This window comes from Lampetra planeri, chromosome 29 (genome assembly GCF_965212315.1).
Source record: "Lampetra planeri chromosome 29, kcLamPlan1.2.h2, whole genome shotgun sequence".
NCBI classification, from domain to species: Eukaryota; Metazoa; Chordata; class Hyperoartia; order Petromyzontiformes; family Petromyzontidae; genus Lampetra; species Lampetra planeri.
Genome location: NC_136135.1, coordinates 5,551,011 through 5,573,194, shown reverse-complemented (window position 1 = coordinate 5,573,194; position 22,184 = coordinate 5,551,011). Strand labels below are relative to the sequence as shown.

Below are 22,184 nucleotides of genomic sequence, written 5' to 3'. Positions count from 1 at the left end.
ACTCAACACACCGGTGTGCTGTACTAGTAACGAATTGGCATATATTGTTTACGTGACAAACCTTTACCAGTTGGCTGTATCGGGCGTTTGCGAGTTTTAATGACACATTTATCTATTTACGCGATCTAACTCCAAAAATCTCTATTATGGATGATATTGGTCGCGAAAGCCTACGTGTTAAACTGCCTGCCTTGTCTATGAAGAAAGGACATTTTAATCAACATCATATACTTATTCTGTTATAAGGCGGTGTTATTATTCATGCATTTTTTTAAATTTAATTTTGTGCACATTTTTACTTAACTGTACATCCACCATCTCACCTACACGTGCAAAACATTTTTCAACAATTGGAGGTATATAATTGTTTACTGTGGGCCTACGACGTCAGCAGAGGGCAGTGGAGCAACATTCATTGTTGGACTATACTGTGCTCCATTGTCTATGCTCCCTACCTTCAACCAACCCACACTGACCACTTTGAAAAAGTATGGTCAAATAACCCCCATAATGAGGGCATCCATAGGGACGTACGCCCTCATCCAGCAGTGCATTGACAACAGTGACTGGGCACCACGGTGGTGAGATGTTAACTACCTCACCTGATATACAGGAGGTCGTGAGTTCGATCCCGACCCTGGCGCCTGTATATGTGGAGTTTATATGTTCTCCCCGTGGTCGCATGGATGTTTTTTCTGGGTCCTCTGGTTTTCCCCTCCATGATTAGAATCAACGTGTGTTTAGATTATTTGGCTGCTATAAATTTGCCCATGATAAACCATTTCGTTGACCTATCATTTGTGGCCAGGTTGCTTCTGAAAAAGAGCTATATAGCTCAGTGGGCCTTACTTATTAAAATAAAAATAGTTTCGTTTTAGTTTATAGTTTGTCCAAAGGGACAGCCCACCATTGCCGCGGCCGGCTTCGTTTACCGGCAACGCGACACCGTGCCAAAACCCGCCCGTTCTCCGTCCCCTCTTCGCCGCCAGAGTTGGTGAACTCTGCGCCGTCGATTCTGGACGGCTTCTCGTCGCACGTGGTGGCGGCGTCGGGTTCGCGCTCCGAGCTGGCGTGCACTGCCGCGGGCCACCCGGCGCCACGTTCCCGCTGGCTCCGCGACGGCGTGCCGCTGCCTCCCGACCGGCGGCGGGGCGCGGGCGGCTCGGGCCTCGTCATCACCGACACGACAGTGGAGGACTCGGGGGCCTACGTCTGCGAGGTGTGGAACAGCTTCGGGGTGGCGGCCGTCAGCGGGAGGCTCACCATCAAAGGTGAAGGGTTCATCCCACCCACTCGCCGGATTAAGTGCGGATGAGTGAGATCGTTGTCGTGTAGCACCGTCGGCGTCATCAGCAGAATCGTTATCAGTGGCAGCAGCGTCATAATCATCAGCGGGAGCATCGGCAGCAGCATTAGCAGAATCGTAATCAGCGGCAACATCGTCATCATCAGCGGCAGCATCGTCAGCATCATTAGCAGAATCATCAACAGCAGGATCTTTATCATCAGTGGCAGCATGATCATCGTCCTTAGCAGCATCGTTATCAGCATCTTCATCCTCAGTGGCAGTAGCATCACCATCATTAGCAGCATCGTTATCAGCAGCAGCATCCTCATCAGCAGGATCATCAGCAGCAGTAACATTATCTCCAGCATTGCCATTATCTCCAGCATTGGCATCATCATCATTATAAACCATCATGGATGGACACGATATGCATGCCCATGCCAAAACCCACCCTCAGTTGCATTATTTTGACATGTGGTCGCAAATCCAAATTGTGTTATATCGTATTGTATCATCAATCATCACAATTATTGTGAATTATTAATCATACAATATAAAACCATCATGCTATTTATTGTCCGTATCATTGCCAACATAAACCATCCCTATGGTGAGCAATCTAATGACATACCGATTGTATTATGAACCACTTTTGAGTGAAGATACTGGCTTATAATTGCCTCCTGTTGGAATTGCTGTTGCAATTATTCATTATTTCATTATTTTGATGGTATCTCATGAGATTCAGAGATTGGGGTTTGAGTCACATCACTGCTAAACCACAGGGCACCACGGTGGTGGGATGTTAACTACCTCGCCTGGTATACAGGAGTGCGTTGGTTCGATCCCGATCCTCATGCCTGTATATTTGTTTTTTTCTCCAGGCCCTCCAGTTTTGTTCCTCCACGTTCATAAACACGCGTTTAAGAGTATTTAGCTGCTATAAATGTCCACATGATAAGCCACTTCATTCAAATATCATTTGTGGCCAGGTCGCTTTTGAAAAATAACTATATAGTTCAGTGGGCCTTATCTGCTAAAATACAAATAATTAAAAAATATATATTACAACGTTAAATTATTAGTTAATACCACTCGGATATCTAAGTGATAACAGTATTTTTTATTTACCCCAGAATTTGACCATCACAGAGCTCCCTCCATAACAATATAACAGCAAATATAGTAAATAAAAAAAGCAATTTGTTGTTGTCGTTTAGGCTCATGGGACTTCATCAACATGAGTTTAAGGCTTTTCGTAAACTGCGCGCGAATTTATCATTCGTCACACTTTGCTTTTGGATGATATTCAAAGAGTTTTTTTTTAACGTTCACGTTACGGGCCACCGACCTCGGCACCTCCCGGTTGTTTTGCACGCTCGCCGCTTTAGCCCCCGTGGTGGTGAGGGTGGATCCACACCGTCTCAAGACCACTCTGAGCGGCACGGCGGAGTTCTCCTGTGAGGTGTCGGGAGCGGCGGGCGACGGCATGGTCACGTGGTTCCACAACGGCGACCCGCCGACCCCTACGGCCAGCGTCTCGGGGGCCCAGGGCGAGCGGCTGTCGGTGCACGCGGCTGGCAGGAGTGACGGCGGGGCGTACCAGTGCGTGGCGAGGGGCGAGGGGGGAGACACCGCCCAGGACTTCTCCATCCTCATGCTGGAGGGTGCGTTGCCCCACGCAGCCGATTTGCTTCGTCGATACTCGATGCATTTATTGATTTGAATGTTAAGCCACAGGTAATCGATTGAACCCCCCCCCACCACCCCTTCCTCGCCTTAAAGGAGAAGGGGTGGTGGAGTATGGGGGGGGGGACTTTTACTGCAGTGTGTCTTCTTCAATGTTTCTGGTAAACACTTGAGCATATAAAAGGAATAATTCAAACTTGCCATTTAAGAAACTGGTCAAACATCCAATTATGCAGGAACATCCTTGAAAGGAAAGAGTACAACAATTACCAAAGTGGTTTCTTTCTCAAATGAATATTGAGATGGAGCTTGTATCTTGCTCTTGGCCCCAAAGTGGTTGCTTATTATAATAGATTTTTTACCCTTTTATCTGGCAACAAAACTGACACCTTTTATACAAGGAGTCATGTTTGCATTGTCCACAATACCTGCTGTCGTAATGCAAACAAAAAAGACAACTCTGATAATGTATGCACTGTCCTTGAAATAGATTGGTCCACACCCGAGACAGCTTTTCTTAGAGCCTAGTCTCACATTGTTTTGGACCAGATGACGCCAAAAAAAAAGTTGTCAGTTTTTTTGCCAGATAAAAGGGTAAAAAGCCAATTATCATATTTTGCTACTGGAAAAGGAGGTTCCAATGGTGGTTGCTTATTTTAACGACCCCGCAGGGATGATGGGCTGAGTCAACACCCATACCAATAAGTAGTTGTTTGAGCTCGCATCCTTCCGATTGTGAGGCACTCTCTTTGCCACCTCGATGGTTTAGGAGAGGACTGACCCTGGTTGAGGCTTGTCTCGACAAGTAAAGAATATTGCTGTCTCGTTTCATCTCTCACGGTTTTTTCCAACGGTTCAAATGAAATGTCCGATGAAAGTTTTCCCCGCCAAAAAAATTCCACACGCACTCTGTGACCCCTTGAGAATCAAGCGACTATGCCTAATGGTTTTAATTTTTAAAAAATGTTACGTTACCAGAGGGGTAGGCACTGCAAGATGAAGTCAGTTCTTATTAGTGGGTGGTGCGTACGGCGTCGCGATCTGCTTTGGGCTATGAAAATGCATCCTGACACATGCTGATTTGCATACAATGGGCAGCCACGTATTTCCAGTCGCCGTCCTATTTGCTCACTTAGCAAGGGGATATAAAAAAAACCCAACCCCTGTGCCATCACAGCAGGTCACCACGGCTTGCTGATGATGCCGGGTCAGTGCTGATGCAGAACACTGCAAATTGTTCGTGGTATATTTAGTTACCGAGTGAAGAAATTAATTACTCGAGTAAAAAAAAGGTCATGTTGTTTATTTATATATATAATTACTTTCATTACAATTTACATTAATGTGACGCGCGGAGTTGGAGTCGCACACAAATGTGACACTTGCTGTTTTGTTAAGGTAAATTGGTTTTTAACTTCATGACAAGTTTGGCTCCCTCTGTCTACATGGTCATGGCCATCATCGTCCGGTCACCAATCACTGACTCATCAAAGTTAAACACCTTCTCAAGAATGAGCGCACTGTGGGACAGTCAACATCACCCGGCAGAGAGATTGGCCTCCACCAAGAGAATGTGTAATTTCCACGACTCGCTTCGATAAGCCATGCCCTACACTCACCGGAGCTGGGTCAGTGCTGATGCTCGGTACAGCTCACTTCAAATTGTTTCTTAATTTTTCCACTCCTTCACTTTCCTCCCGTCTCATCACCCACTCATCCCCAACATCTTGTCCCGGATTATTCCTTCTCCTCACAGTCCTCCCCCTCCATCTTCCTGCCGCTCATCTTGAGCCCGTGCCCTCTTTGTCCGTCTTGGGGACTTCTGTCGTCATTGTGCAAATGAACCTGATGGCGGGACCCGGGGTCCCATAAGCCCCCAGCTCTCGCATAAACTGCGTTGCGACATCGTTTTATGTCTGTTGAAGGCGAACGACACGGCAATCGATTCCTCTCGACGAGCTCTACACGATGCGCTAATCAAAGTTTTAAAGTTTTGTGTCTTCTGCGCATTCGTCCTCGCTGCTGCGGCTTGGACACGACACGACAACAGAATCATCCGCGCCAGGCGGGTCGCGGCGTTTATGTGCGCGGTGGGACTCCGTCCCACCGCGCACATAACGACATAAGCCAGTTGAACGACATAAGGTTCAACTGGCTACTCTCCTTCCCGTGGTGTGCCATGTGTTTAACACGTTTTATACGTAGAATCTGGCGTAGAGTACTGCCTATGACGTATGGATAATAAACGTGCGTACTAATGGCGATGGAAAGTGTGCAAAGCATGGAGAGACGCATGCTTGAAAAGACACACTGCGAGACATGAACAGAAACACGTGGCTTAGAGAACATACGCTAGTTAGAAAGCATGTTGAATGTTAACAAATAATAGTAAACTTGGACGGGATACGTCAACAATAGAGGGGGGTTATTGAGACTCGTTACGGAGTGGAAGCCAAAGGATGACACACGCCCCAAAAGCACGTCAGCATGGGGATGGAGGATTGAAATCAGCTCGTGTGCAGGCGCTAGATGGATTGTTATATTGAAAGACCCTGAGGGAAGGTGATGGCTTGGGGAGGCATTCATGCATAGGCAATGGCCTCCCATAGCTGATAATGTTGAAATATAGATAATGTGGAGTTTGCATGCTCTCCCCGTGGTCGCGTGGATTTTTCTCCGGGTCCTCCAGTTTTTTCCATTTCGAAACATGAGTTTAGAGTATTTGTCTGCTGTCAATTTCCACACGATAAGCCACTTCGTTGGGTGATCACTTGTGGCCAAGTCGCCTCTAACAAAGAGCTATACAGCTCAGTGGGCCTTCCCTGGTAAAAATAAAAAATAAAGTTTTAGTTTAGCACGGTTGTCTACGTACGGCGCGCAAGAAGTCCAAGACACGCAAATGGACAAATCGATATTCACAATGCACGGGATTCATCTTCTTGGTTCTTTCGGTAAAGTCACGTAGAAGGGAAGTAATAAAATAATAAAAATAAAAACATAATAAAATAATTCTCACCACGTTTCGGCCACAATGCAAGCGGCCGTCCTCAGGTGAAGACCAGGTCTGTCGGAGAGACAGCGTCATTCAGGGGAGACAGCGTCATTCAGACGCTGTCTCCCCGACAGACCTGGTTTTCACCTGAGGACGGCTGCTTGCGTTGTGGCCGAAACGTCGTGAGAATTATTTTATTATGTTTTATTTTTATTATTTTATTACTTCCCTTCTACGTGACTTTACCGAAAGAACCAAGAAGATGAATCCCTGCAGTCACGAAAGCTTTAAATCGAAATTTAATGCACAGGATGTACGTTCACAATCGCCGTTGTGTTTTTTTTCCCCCCACGCCGCAGACGGTAGCCCGAAGATCGCCTCGTCGTTCAGCGAGCGCGTCGTGAGCCCCGGGGAGCCCTTCTCGCTGCAGTGCGTCGTGCGCGGCTCTCCGCCCCCCACCATCGCCTGGACCCTCGACGGCGAGCCGGCCCTCTCGCGCGACGCTCCCCATCGCCGCGGAAACCACATCGTCACCCCCGGTGACGGCGCGGGGCCTGCGGTGGCGGCGGCGGCAGGGGCAGGGTCAGAAGCGAGAGTGGCAGAAGCGGGAGAAGGTGGAGGAGAAGTTGGAGGTGCCGTGGTGACCGGCTATCTGAACGTGACTGGCGCGCGCGTGACGGACGGCGGGGTGTACCGCTGCCAGGCCGGCAACGTCGCGGGCCAGGCCGAGTACCAGGCACGCATAAACGTAAGAGGTGCTTAACGGCTATTTCTGTTCTCACACACGCACACGGGGGTGCGTGCACGCTCGCTGCAGTGAAACGTGTGCCCGGTGTGTGACCAGTGGCGATCGTGCCCCTTGCACCTCCCCCTCCCGCCGCCGCCACCAACGACTTCCCAATTGGTGGAGGCGCTTAGGAGATTGAGAGAGAGAGGGGGGGGGGGTCAAATTTGGCATTTGTTTAAGCGTTGGCAATTGACGGGAGCTGGTTTAAACGAGGGCACTGAGAAACTGAATTGAGATTTGAGATATGAGCTCACGCATTTTTTTGTGCGGTGAACTTTTAAGATCGTGTGCTGACCTTAGTGTCATGTATGTTTTTTTATTTCTCAGTGCCTTTGCAGTTTCCCCTGTATATATATTTTTTAAAATGTATAGACATTTACCATCCATTTTCCAGGGGTTAAATTAAATTCCGAAAACAAATGTGCCTCACTTTTAGTAATCGGTGATTAGTAGTGCTATGCAATGTCGGGCCCTAACTCTGGTTTCACTGTACGCTTGGACGCACCCCAACCAGTCAAAAATCTGTGGTCATATGTGGACACAACTTTACCTATTGCTGCATGTAGCGGTCACGAACCCCAGAGTTATGCATCAGTCTCACACATGTACATCAATAACACCATGACGTACTGTAAAGCCATCAAGATTGTTGGTCAAAGTGTTTTGGTTGGCAACCCAAATAAAGCCGGCACGTGCACGAGTGGGGTGGTGTGGCTGACACAATGCTACACTGCCTCTTTCTCCCCAGTGCTAATGTGTGCATATTGCACCAGATGCTGATTTTAATGCTGAGTTTATCTATATGAGGCCCAATCCAGTTTCGGCTATCACTTGTCACGCATATTAGCTGCAGTCCGGAATCAAACTCGGTTTTGCCAGCTTTATAACAAACTATATATCAGCCGCTGTGCCTGAATTTCCTCCGTATAAATGACAAAGATCCCCCATGCAGCCTGTGTAAACTGTTGGGGCAAGCTTTGTTAACGGGCCTTCATAAATCCTGCATAGGGGCGGTGTGGCCAGAACCTTGGCTAGCCGCCTTTGTTGCCGCAGTGCTGATGTGCACACAACCACAATAGGTACTCATTTCAGGATGAGTCAATCTAGGGGAGACCCAGGACCACTTCATAAATCACTTGCCAATGATGTTTACCATGGCCAGGAACAAAATACAGGTCACCAAGGATGCTGACCACTGCGCCATCACTCCCTATGTCAATAACACCTACAAATCAGACATTAGAATCCTATGCATTTTTTCGAAATTATTTGTCGAAAATAATTAAGATTCCATGCGAATTTGGCTCACTGTTATGAAACACTTAATACACAATGTAAAAATATGCTATATGCAGCATAGTTAAGCTTGTCGCCTTTTGCTGTGAGATGTTTAAAGTTGTATGCAAACAAATATTAAGCAACAGATAATGAATCAATACTCATTGATAATGATTTTCAAAAATAAGGCCACATTATCTTTATTGAGAAATGCCATTGCACTTTTAATATATTTGATGGCAGTGGCTTGGAGAGCCTGATTTGAGACTTTTTTAGGCAGCATTTGATCAACTTGTAGACGCGCTAAAACTGCTTCCTTCGTGCTGTATTCTGGGCAGTTTAGAACAGAGAAGACACTAAACCAGAGGCCTCCGTGTGGGCCGTTATACATCCCTGTTATCGCCAAGTTAAGCACCAGCAATAAACAAGTAATATTACCCCAGTTGTTAACACGCTTTGTACGGTTTAATGGACCTGCACCGTATAAAAGTTTTTTTCCTGTAAAATAAACAAAACGCGAGCCAAGTGTCCGTAAAGAGATTTTGCAATTAGAGGTGCTTTTCTTTCAGGTCAAGGTAAATAGGGCTATAACCCATCAGATAGCATTACAATTGTGTAGTTCACATTTGTTTGTGGACAGCGCACATCTGCATTTTATTTCGATTGATAATTATGCAATTGTAATTACCTACCATGGAATGGGCCACTACATAACCTTGTAGTCAGCACAATGACGACTGGGCCTCTTTGCAGAGAGTCTATGATTTGTCTCCTGCCACTGCCTTGAAAATTTCATCGAGAATTCCCATAGTTCACTGTCTGCTCTAAGGCAGATGTTAAATGCGCTGCAGCTTTTTCATTCCCACAAATAGCCCACCCTGCGTCATCATCACAGATAAAGTTCCCAATTAAAATAAAATTACCTTCAACTAAATTGGGCCCAACAAAATAATGGCTCAGATGCTAAATATGTCACCTCGGTCATTAATGGTGGCACGACAAAGATAATTAATTTCACTTGGTAAAAAAAAAAAATTCAGCCATTCAATTGAACGTTTCATTAAGATGCGTCGCATTGATTGCTTGATTAACCACGGCACAAATTCCTGAGCGCTCGTGCAATTCTACCCCGCTGTAGGATCTCCAAGCATCCGCCCGATGCGCAACGTGACGGCTATTGCCGGCAGAGAAGCCTACCTCCACTGCCGCGTCATCGGCTACCCCTACTATTCCATCCGTTGGTTGCGGGAGGGCACTCCGCTACCCTATAACCACAGGCAAACGGTGTTCGCCAATGGAACATTACGCCTGGCAGACGTGCAGAAGGGCATGGATGAGGGGGCATACATCTGCAGCGTGCTGGTGCAGCCCGGAGCCAGCCCAAGCCGGAGTCTTATTGTCACTGTGAAAGGTACGAACTTTTTGGCCATATTGTACAGTTGGTAATTGGATTTCACACTTGGGTAGGCGATGCGGTGTCTCTGTGTCTCTGCCATTGCCTGGTTATTACACACACGCTGTAACGTGGCACACAACTGATGGTTTGTGGTGCTGGGGACATTTGACTCGTAATTTGGATCTCAGAAATTGGCAGAACGATGAGACTGTCAAAAAGATTTACCATCCCTGAGAAATTGGTAATTCTTAGTTTATGGGGACCAGCAAAAAGGTTACGGCACAGTTATTAAGCCTATCTTAGCAGGAATAATGTGTTTTATTTCCACAGAAGAATATCATGTAGATTTTGACATTTCCATGTACTCATGGACATTTAAATATAAGGCATTTTAAATGCATACTTAATAACATAATAGGATTCAAATAAAATGAAACATTATAATAATAAACATAATCAATACAAATATTTCTACCATAACAGTATCTATATTCCACCATTGGAACCTCCTTTGCCAGTAGCAAAATATGATAATTGTTTTTTTACCCTTTTATCTGGCAACAAAACTGACACCTTTTTTTACAAGGAGTCATGTTTGCATTGACCACAATACCTGCGGTCGGAATGCAAACAAAAAACACAACTCTGATAATGCATGCACTGTCCTTGAAATTGATTGGTCCACACCCAAGACAGCTTTTCTTAGAGCCTAGTCTCACATGGTGTTGGACGTCATGTGGTCATAAAAAAGGTGTCAGTTTTGTTGTCAGATAAAAGGGTAAAAATCCAATTATCAGTATCTATATTATAGTGAGTTACAGCCTCTCGGGGTGGCCAATGTGAGCTTTAGTCAATACAACTAAACATTAAATACGAATCATTCCATTATTTTCAAAGATGCCTGGCTAACAATGAGGTTGGTCACGTGACACAAATGCCTCCTATCTGCACCGCTTTACCCGTGGCCGCACAACGAGGGCTAAAATTGACTCGGGGGGGGGGCCCATTCCTACGTCCGTCCGTTCGAATGCGGCAGAGCCGCCGCTCATCCAGCCATTCGAGATGCCGGCGGTAACGCAGGGCCAGCGCGTCTACGTGCCCTGCGTGATCGTGTCCGGCGACTCGCCCATCCGCATCACGTGGCACAAGGACGGGCAGCCGCTGCCGCCTCGCCTGGGGGCCCAGGTGGAGACAACGGAATTCATCAGCTCGCTGCTCATCCCCAACGTCACGCAGCTCCACAACGGCAACTACACGTGCCTGGCGAGAAACGAGGCCGCCACCGTCAGCCACGGGAGTCAGCTGATCGTCAGAGGTAGCTCCCACGTTGTCCACCCCCTTGTCGGCCGGTGACAGTTACGAGATGCGTGGCAGATTCGCCCACCTCGACTTGTTGGTGCAAGATCGTCGCAATTTTTTTCAGGAGTCTGATTTTTTTTTTGCTGTTTTGTTTTTGTAGCGAATGTAGCGGCCCGCAAGTGATGGCACGGGTTACGTGTTTTTGTATTGTTTGTTGTTGTAACTTTATGACCCGCCCCGACTGGATATCTGTGAAAAAAGCTTTATAACTCATTGGATTCCTACCGGTAGGAATGAAGATTCTGATTTTAATCTGATTCTGAACTCATTACATGCAAAGTATATGAATTGGGGGGGGGGGGGGGGATCAGTTCTTACATACATAATTTCATGCATGCACCGTGAACCGATGTTCATATCAATAAATTAATTGATGTATCTTGATACCTCTAATAGTAACTGTCTCCATAAAGTTGATAGTGCTTTGTTTCATTATGCATGCATCATACCCCTGTCTGTGCAGGATGGTCTCCTGTGTAGCAATAAACATTTCTCTCGAACCGTTAAAAGTACAACTCGTTTCAGGATATAATGAGCGTTGGGCAGGGGTGATCTCCATTTGCAGTCCAAAGCCAGTGGTGCGAATATAGATTCAGCATGACGATTGTGGCTCCTGTTCCCACACAGGACAAACGTTTAGAAAGTGTCGATGGGCAGATTTGGCATATTTTACAACCCTGGAGGCAGGAGAATAATTATGATGATGAGCCAAATTGTTCTAATATTTGAAAACCACCACCTTACAAGGTTGAGTTATCCCCATCCGTTGCATATGCACACCGTGAACTCTTCCGGTTTTATTTGCATTTGTTTTGTTGCAGGCTTACGAAGATACATTCTAATTACCCCTGTGCACCCAGAGCTAATTATGATGATATGGATAGGAAATTCTCATTTTGTTCTCCTGTTATTTATTTATTGTAGCACATATCAGTTCAGTGGGGACCCCACGTGCGCAACCCGCACTCAAGATTCCTTGTCAGACAGTGTTCGATTTTCACTTCTCCGCCCAAAGGCTTGAACCCGCGATCACAGAGGCGCTCACGCAGTATTCTCACGTAGACGTGGGCCTCAGGAGGTGTCCAGCCCCAGGGCTTTAACTCGATGTATCAGAGGTACTGACTCGGTTGCCCCTGACATGGATAGAAGACCCTTGCGTGACACAGCCTAAGGGCTTCAAGTTGATGTCTCAGCAGTGCAAGCCGGTTTTTCTGACCCCCAGTGTAAATGAGTACCCTTCCTATTAATAAGATCAAAGGATTTGTCGTAAATATTGAATACATTGTAATATGGATCACGAGGATATCCTCTGTATGTGTAACCATGTGAGAACCCATTGAGATGAAGCGCTTCTTTTTCAATGGGAGACAAAGTAAAAAAAAAGTAAAAGCACATTTATATATCATCTAGCATTGTTAAAACACTACAAAATGAACACGTGATTAAAAGCCTGATACACAAAATAGAAAGGGACGATGGCAAACATAACAATACAACCATCTTTTCGATTTAAAGCTTTTGTGACTGCAGGGATTCATCTTCTTGGTTCTTTCGGTAAAGTCACGTAGAATGGAAATAATAAAATAATAAAAATTAAACATTATAAAATAATTCTCACGACGTTTCGGCCACGGCTGCTTGCGTTGTGGCCGAAACGTCGTGAGAATTATTTATTATGTTTTATTTTTATTATTTTATTATTTCCATTCTACGTGACTTTACCGAAAGAACCAAGAAGATCAATACAACCATTATCATCAATAATGATCTCTACACTGCTGGTTGAAGGCCTCTCGTTAAGCTGTATGTATGTTGAACTTCTTTTGCACTGTATGTAGCCAAACATACTAATCGGAGGTGCGACATCATGAAGCCGTTCATGATCTTTCACAATCTCGCAATCCAACAATTCCCTTGGCTCCTGGACGCGAGCTCCAAAGCAATCACAATCGCAACATCTTATTTATTCTGGAGGAATCCGGTGAGCTATAAAGCTCTTTTCGCCGATGTCCGGTCGGGGCGGGTTAGAACGTATAGGAAAGGTAAACAATTTACTTGACAAAAACATATCCCAAACAGAGGTCGCAACCGGGTACCCGATACCCGTACCTTACCCGATACCCGGCTACCCGTACCCGGCCGGGTACGGGTACAGGTACCCGTTTGCGACCCTGGTGCGGCCGGGTACGGGTACGGGTAGGCCGTGAGTCACTGGTGAGTAACTGTTTGTCACTCATTTCCCAACGTCTTGTCTCTTCTCACAATTCAAGTTCCTAGAATCAACCCACCCACGCCTGCAATATGGCTTCATCCCAGAGGTCGCAATCAGGTACCCGATACCCTTACCCTACCCGTACCTGGCCGGGTACGGGTAGGGTACGTGTACGGCCGGGTACGGGTACCCGTTTGCGACCCTGGTGCGGCCGGGTACGGGTAAGGAATCAAAACCCGTTTGCGACCTCTGATCCCAAATAAGACTGAAAAAAAAATTCTAGACAGTAAATTGCGTCCCTTCCATTGGCTGCCACTCCATCGTCAGCCTCGACCCCAGGCCACCGTCATTCCTCCTAGCGACACGTCCCGGCCCAATCCCACTTGCCATTCCTGAAAGTCACTATGTGATATCTTTAACTTGCACATGCCCTGTAATCAATGTGCTCCTCTTTCTCTCAGTGTAATTCAGAATCTGTATTTGTACTGAAGGAATCCGATGAGCTATTAATCTCTTCTTCACAGATGTCAAGTAAATTACAGGCGTTAACCCCCTCCACGTTGCTTTGCACACCTTTTAGGTTAAGTTCCATTTACCATGTCAATATCCACGTGTCATATCAATATACTAACAAGTATTCATTTGCAATTAAGCAAAGAATGTAATTTAAACATGTATGCGGTATATGTTTTGTAATTGGGCTAAATACATTATTTACACATTACGTGCCATGTGGCATGGAGGAGAAAACGCCGAAGATCATGTCATGGTTTGGACATTGCAGCAACTTCCGCATTATGCCATCAATATACGATGATTGTGTTGATATAATTAACGATGGATGAGAAAGAAAGAAACGTGATCAATTGGATGACCATTGGGGCATGATGAAATGAAGGTGTGTGTGGCAGCGAGATGGATTACACCTACACAGGATGAGATGCGGTTTTAACGTTTGATCTACCAGTATATAGAGAATGGCAGATGAAACGAGTGCACAGTACAAATGAGCACACCCAATGTAACAAATCGTGTCGAAACAATCTGAAAGATGGAATTTTTTACTCGCCTTTTGCACACTTTTCTATTTGTGGCGTGAAATTGGGGTGGGTGGTGGGGGCGAACGTTTTATTTTTCTAATAATTTCATAAATATCGATATACAGTGTCAGTGGTTTCAGTTGTGCCCTCAACCCTCACTGGCAGGAATAAAACCCCCTCTAAATATCGCAAGCCTGTTATTTAGTTGACGCTGCTCCTTACGAAGAGCCATTATGGGAATCTTTCATCACCGTCGGGGGTGCGAAAGGTTTTTACCCTTTCGATGCATCTCGCTCCATTTGCCAAGAATAACCTGCACATAATAGCTAATATTTTCACCCGCGGGGGCTAAAGCGCAGCGCAAAGTGAAATCGCGGTGCTGGGGCGGTGCATGGGCGTCTCGCTCGGCGGTCTGAATTTCATTGCCGCGCGTGTGACTTCTCCTAACAGTGCCACCACGTTTTGTGGTTCAACCCAAGGACCAAGATGGGATTTTCGGGAAGCCTGTGGTTTTGAACTGCTCAGCCGATGGCTACCCAATACCCAAGATTATCTGGAAGTACTCAAAAGGTACACGGTTATGGTTGCAAACGACTGCAGTGAAATGCGTTAGAGGATGTGGGTGGGGGCGGGGGTTGTTACAACTTGTTTATTCTAAATTGCACATTTACACTAATAGCACAAAACCCTAAAGTGAATTTTTTTTCTATCAACATCGCCAGCAACCATTATGAGGATATTGCAATATCGTTTTATTTTTTTTGTTGCAAACGACTTTAATGCTCATATATTCTCCTGTGTTTCTCCGTGTGAAAATGTTGTCTCTTCTTTTTTATTGCGGAAACAATTATGAGACTGGAGCTAAAATTGCATTACCGTAAAATATGTACTTGGCGGGGGTGGAAACATATTTATAGTTCAATTCATTTTGAGCTTCCATAGTTTGTATTACACTTGAAGAGTGCCATTTCCACCGACACCATTACTCGTGAGCAGTGCGAAAGTATGCATAGACCGATGATTTGACAGCTCATTTTTCTTCTAGCAGCAGGTAATGGAACCCCCCACTTCTTAATCCATGCTGGGGTGAAAAAGAGTTTGAGTCCGGCTGCGCAGTAATGCCCAGGAGAATGCGTGATATGATGGTTTATGAGCCTTGTCTCCATAGGAAGCCGGGTGCCCCAAATTACGTATGGAATGAGGGTGGTTCCAGTAGTTATCTCACACCCAAGGATGGCTTGCGATATCCCGGAGTGTCAGACTTTAATTTGCAGGATGGGAGAATATTTCTCGCGTCACCAAAATATCCTCCGAGGGCCTGCGATTTAGTGGCTCATATGTTTTCCTTTAATATGTGATAACATTTTTACACTGGGTTTTAATATTTCAAAATGACACGGAGGACAATTCAAGAGACTTGCCAACCCCCATGAGGATGTGTTATTGTACCAATATTTTTTTCTTTGTTTCTGCTGACTGAAAAAATCCCTATTCCGTAAACAAAACTCGTTCACGATTGGTGTAATGTTGGTAAAACTTGTTCATTATTCATTGGGTGGTGGACATTCAGGTGTCCGAGTGTATTCCACGCGCCCTACATGTCGTCACTACATGTACCGTAATGAGAGAAAATAATCGTTACTCACCATTAAGAGAGGTTTCTGTATCAATATTTACGAAACACAATGTGCCAAAAAAATCTATGTGTTGACGCAAAAAACCTGATATCGCGCCTCGAATTATAGCGAGAAAGAAATAGTGAATTGTAACGGAATTGAAAAAGTATAAGTCTCAAGCCATGCGAATGAAAAAAAGGGCATGTGATATTAAAAATAAGAGGTATTATTATCGCTTTCAATTTGCAAACAGAGAGAATTTCACTGTTTGGCCACTATTTTGCATAATAAGAAATGAAAGTCGGTTATAGAGTCCTTATTATCCAAAGCCCTCCGGTCTTTTGAGTGAGTGAGTGAGAGAAGCCAGCTGCATTGTCACCAATTGGGGTTTCCACTCGGGACTTTTGTGTTTCAATTTTTTGCTGCTGTGCTCCCTAGGTTACAAGTATTACTTTGTTAGACAGTACACCAGGGGTTTTCTCAGTGATTCCTGCCTCCATGTGCCCATGTTGTGTGGAATGACGTAGTGATTCATGCACTCCGCTAAGTTCTCAAAGACTCCTGGCCTCGCTCAGCAATGGCAGTTGATATCTGAAAATAGTGGGCCCAGGCCTCACCTAGGTAAACTCAGTCTAAAATGTGTTGCAACGTCAACATGGGCAAAACCGCTATCTTGTGTACCATGCAAATTTTAATGGATGCTAGTTCCCTACAGATGCCCAAACAGAACACATGGCCAAAGAGGTTCTTTATATTTAGTATTGTGTTTTTTTTTTCAGCATGTCAATGCATTGCCCTGGTTGTGTATGCCACTGACAGACTGCTCAATTGTACCCACCAACCCCATCCATGCACGTGTCATTGACAGGCAACGGGAACCCACAGTTCCAGCCAGTGCTGAGTGGCGGTGGCCGCTTCCAGCCGCTCGGCAACGGATCCCTGCTCCTCCGCCAGGTGCAGGAGGAGGACGGAGGCTTCTATCTGTGCCAAGTCAGCAATGGAGTGGGTACCGACATCAGCAAGTCGATGCTGCTCAACGTGAAGAGTACGATGCTCACATACGATGCTCACATACACTTATTCTTAGGCTTTTTTCGGTAAAGTCACGTAGGTAAAAAATTTAAAATTAATATAAAATTAAATATTTAACCTACGTGACTTTACCGAAAAAAACCTAAGAATATGAATCCTTGCAGTCACGAAAGCTTCAAATCTAGAGCTCACATACACTGTTGCGCCGGTCCCGTTCACGCCGACAGATTTTGACTGTGCAATGAATGGCACGGTGCCATGGGCTGAGACACAGGTCACTTCACCGACACTCGTGAATGGGCCAATGGAGTCTTTTTTTTTGTTAAGCCGAAGTGGGTTTGTGAATTCTCCTGTTGTTGTGCTTTTAACCGCTCAGATATCAGCACCGTGGATCTTCAATAATAGTGATAACTAACCCAAGAAGAAAACAAGGTTTTTTCTCACTCAGCCTTTAGTGTGATTAGTCCTTATCTGGTTGAACCGCAAATGCAGAACATGCCCCCCCCCCCCCGTAGATGCACAGCACATGCGGCGTCCCTTAAGGCCTGTGGCAAACACCACGTAATGAGTTTACCTTTGTGTGCCTAATTGGTTCCTTTCTGCACGAGAAGCTTGATCAGAAAAACAACGGATGCGGCGTAAAAAAAAAATTGTTTACAAACTTGCTTCGACGTTAAGTTTGAAAATACGTTTATCTAGAATTTAGTTGGTTTCTTGCGAGATAGGGTTTGTGATCAAACAAAACGATCTAAATTGCATTGAATTAAGTTTGATCTGTGATGGAATTCCCACCGGGGGGAACGCGTTTGAGCTTGCTCCATGAATTGCAACGTTAAGAAACACTCGTCGTGTTACGGTGGTTTTGCGAGCAAAGCATTGTTGTGCAAAAGAGTTAATGTTGGGAGCCACGTTGGTACTGTGGGCTCAACGATGACGATCTTTCACACGGGGTTTTAGAGAAATTATTGATTTGTTGCATAAATAATGTGTTGCCCAAGGGAATGTATTCACCATTGGTGCAATCAATCTGGGTTTATGATTTATAATGTGTGATTTGTATAATATTTTATTTACAATTTAAAGCAAAGATAATAATAGTTGTACATCATTAATGCTGGTTTGAGCATATTTGGCGGTGACGCAAGTTAAAATATGTGCATTTATTTGGCGTTGCACAACATTCCGTATACACTTTCTATTTTAATTACAACTACTAATACATGCTAAATATTCAATTGTCGCTGCACCAAGAAAATACAATTGAAAATTCAGAATACATTTAAATGTATAATTATTGCATACTTATATTATTTACTTGCCCTTTCAAAACATTCTTATTTACAGCGGTGTATCGTGATCAAAGTGGTTATGGTTCAAGGAATTAATCAGCCTTTGATCTTAAAAAAAACTTTCAGCATGTGCCTGTAATTAAGGTTTTGGGCAGTGTTGCTACACTTATCCTGCTATTTCAATACTGAAAAAAAAAATCTAAATTAGGTAAAGAACATGGTACATTTGTAAAAAAAATGACACACAAAACACCTAATGACTGCAAACCGGACTGGTCATATTAATCCAGCCTAATAGCTCATTACAGCCATCCACTTGATTTGGAGGGTAAACCTGGGGCTTGTTCCAGTCCCAGACAAAACATGGGTCATTTATCGCCAGAGGAGAGAGACTACCAAAGCCCCAAGCTCAATCTACTTACTCATGACTTAGCATTCAGGACAACTCATTAAAAGGATTGCATTATTTTTATCACTGCGCGGGATTTGACCTTTTGCACGCGGCAAGCAGAATTCAGTGGAACATATGCGCCTCGCCGCCCGAAAGTTGTTTGGGAAAAGGAAAAAAAGCACAGTTTGTATTTAGCAATACATTAAAATGCCAAATGGTCATGTCTGTTTTCACGTATTGTAATTAAATAACGCTCTGGCATTTTCCTATCGATTTATGATAACATTTGTCACTGCTTTGTGGGGGGAGTGATTCATAAAATTTATATTTGGCGAGCCAACCATCTGTTCAACAGGCACCATGGATATATTCAAATGGAATACAAAAACTGTTTATGTCAACATAATAAAAAAAACACACTTGGTCCAACTGTTGGACCTAAGCTAATAGAATAATTTTTCACGTGTATGCAGACATCCAGTTTATAAATATATATTATGTTGGACATTAATGGTAATTGTCAGTGCTAATGATAATAAAACAAATATGTACCACCGTGCTTATACAGTAAAAAAATAATAAAAACATTTGTGGGAAACTATGAACCTGCCAATACTTTAACCAGTGTTCCATCAGCAATTGCACATGATTGAAGCCGTTTAGTAGAATCTTAAAGCTGAAACGTATACTTTTTTTTACTTGAGAACATTTAAATGTTCTCTTTACAAAAAGTGTCACACTGCACATTGCATGTAACATTACATACGTGCCAATAGTATAGTCGTTTTCTTTTGTGACAGGGATGGTGTTGTGGTAGTTGTCATGATAGCAGTGGCGGCTCCTGCAAAATCTCTCAGGAGGGGCAAATGTCTGGATGATTGATAAGGATAAGGTCCACCCATGCAATGGATAAATTAACAGCTTAAGCATGTAAAGGCAACTTCACTTCTTTAATATTAATGAAAAATAAAGTGACTCTTACAATACATCTTGTTTGTTTCTATACTCACTATTAAAACAAACCACTCAGGTTTATTTTATTAAAGATTCCACTAGGTGGCGACAAATTATATTGTTGGATGAAACGTGCTTACGTATGATGACGTAAGCACGTATGATGACGTAAGCACGTTAGGGCGAGCCCTCCCAGAAGCCATAGAGAATGCATTGCAGCGCCCCCGTTCGAAAAAAAACATCTTTGAATGTAAGTCTATGGGACCACTCGGGGCGATTCTCAGCTGGAGGGAAATCGCCCAAAAAGAGGCGGTACTCCACAGAACGTAGCATGACGCTGATTGGACTATATCCAGAGGCACAGTGACGGCTAGAGTGACTCTATGGTTGAATGACATTGGTGGTGCGTCGCCCAATCGCCCTAATGAAGAAACCGCCCCTGCATGATAGTAGTGTTGGCAAAGAAGCCTTTAACACGCTACCAATTTTATCCGTAATCGAAGTTTTTGGGTTTGATCGGGTGGTGGCGGGTTTAACGACACAAATACCTCTTATGGATAATTAAGCCTTTGTTTTTCAGTGTTGTTGGCACCTGCGTTGGTCCCAATAATTATTGTGAGCATATATTCCACAAAGTATCAGTTTCCAACTGCGGACTGCCATGGTGTTACTGGTCAGTACACTGCTCTTGCGATGTAGTCATTTTTCCAGTTCGATTCCATCTTCTGGGACAGCTGTTGTTACAATAGTGAAAGTATTATTTTTTCAATCCCACCAGCCATTGTCCACCCCACAGTATGAGTGAATACACAACACTTAGTCGGTCACGTGTGACACCCAGGCTTTCGCGACCGATGATATCCAGAATAGATGTTTTTGGGTTAGATCGTGTAAATATTTACATGAATATTTACGCAATCTAACCCAAAAACTTCGATATATTTCCGTAAATATTTACGCAAATATTGACACGATCTAACCCAAAAACCTCTATTATGGATATCCCGTGTGATTGGGTAAAGTATGGGGTACTCTAACCTTTACCAAGATGTCTTACCAGTGTGAAAAAGTGAAACAACCTTTATAGGGTGCCGGCTGGAGTTTCCTGTGCTGGAGAACATTAAAGCAATGGCATGAGCAAGTAATTACAGGACTGCACCTTTAAACACCATTTTTCTCTACTGTACTGGTACACATTAGGAGCAGAAGGGCAGAGTTCAATCGAGCGAGTGGAGTTTATTTTATTTTTTAGTTATTCGTTTACTTGGTTGTTCTTGTTGCAGGGCCATACATTCGCTCTGTATCGTTTGGTGCCGAATGTAATGGCCATGGCGCATTCTATTTAATATAATTGTGTGCTTGTCTCTGTAACATGTATGAACAGGGGTGGTGGTAGTGGATAATTTGGTAGTAGTGCTGAGAGTACTTTTAGTACTCAAGTCTTAATTTCATGCCTTAGGTAGCAATGTGAATGCCCGTGGCAGTGTTAACCATCCGCTATTAATTTGTACGCAGAGTACGCCAATGAAATGCATGGAAAAACGAAAGTATAAAATTTGCACTGGGAATTGTCTACACACATCCACCTATAAATAGACATAATTTTGCCGTGGGCCTCACTCTCAATGCCCTCTTTACCATGCTAAGACTCTTTCTAAGTAGATTTCTCTGTAATCCTTGGCTGGATCACACGTGTGAGGAGCACAAGTAGAGCCTTTGTAAACTAGGACAGCTGTTAACAATTAGCTGTAGGATATTTAGTCTCCATAGGAATTCACAAAATTGGGCCTCGCCTCCAATGAAGGCACTAATAGGAGCCTTAGGCCCTGATATCCAATTTGACTTTTAACTCCTTAATGTCAGAAATATAGACTGTTATCTTCAATTAATTGGTTTGGTTCGCGATGTGCGCGGTTAATAATGTTTAAATTTCATCACAAACATTATACCACTGCTGTAAAAGCTTAAGGATATATTGCTGCAAAAGCCCATATGGGAGAAAGAGTTCAGGAAAATATTAAATAAAAGTTGTGCATCCGCTAAGTTTAGAAATGTAATTTGCATTGTGCCATGTATTCCTTCACGGTAGGCTGACCATGGAGGTTGCTTGCTAACCTTCTGTGTTGTTTTTGGCATGCAGTACATTTGTACCATAGCCAGTTTCATGAGCATTAGCTGTGAGGGCTCTATTTTCTATCACTTGTCCAAAAATGTTATATATCACTTGGTCATCCAAATCAGTTGGTTGGGCGAATCATGGTCGCATGGTCAGCCGCTATTGTCTATCCACTGCTGGCTTAAGGCCTCATGCCATCGCCATTTCATCTTGGGCCGTCATAATCATCATCGTCAATCATCCCAATAGGGAGACCACAGAGCTGAGCACTTGTTGGCAGCAGTAGCTCTGGCAGCCTTTCCAACTTGCCTGAGGTTCCCCGTGCCTCTGTGTGCCAAATCTATGCGCGCTACAAATTCTGCAGCATTTTGAGATAGAATTTTGCGTGAATGATGGACGCGAAAAAAAATCAATATTTATTATCTCATTCATATATTTACACAAAGACGGTCACTGCATCGCACACTTTTAGATGCACTTCTGCGGCCATCTGGAACGCTCTTCCTTCCGATAACACTGGTCAACAAAAAAAAAACATTTTTTTCTGGCCTGGACTTTTGCAGCTGTTTTAGACTAATTTCAGGGTGCTGATTCCAAAACTGATTTCAGATTTGCTCTATCACATCTCATTTAATGCTATCGGCATACCCCATTTTCATTGATTTTACCCAAAATTAACTCTGCCACTTATGATTACAAGTTGTTGCGAGTCAGTGACTGCTTTAGTGTTAAAATATGGTGCTGT

At 44.2% G+C, this 22,184-nt stretch overlaps 1 protein-coding gene across 1 annotated transcript in view; it reads left to right on the top strand.

Annotated features, from left to right (window-relative positions):
- LOC144728500 (cell adhesion molecule DSCAM-like) overlaps positions 1-22,184 on the top strand; it is a 197,878-nt gene that overhangs the window by 105,660 nt on the left and 70,034 nt on the right. The window contains 7 exon segments of the mRNA XM_078607988.1: positions 990-1,271; positions 2,680-2,955; positions 6,329-6,724; positions 9,173-9,445; positions 10,467-10,745; positions 14,492-14,611; positions 16,526-16,702. Of these exon segments, the coding sequence (XP_078464114.1) occupies positions 990-1,271; positions 2,680-2,955; positions 6,329-6,724; positions 9,173-9,445; positions 10,467-10,745; positions 14,492-14,611; positions 16,526-16,702 (1,803 nt within the window).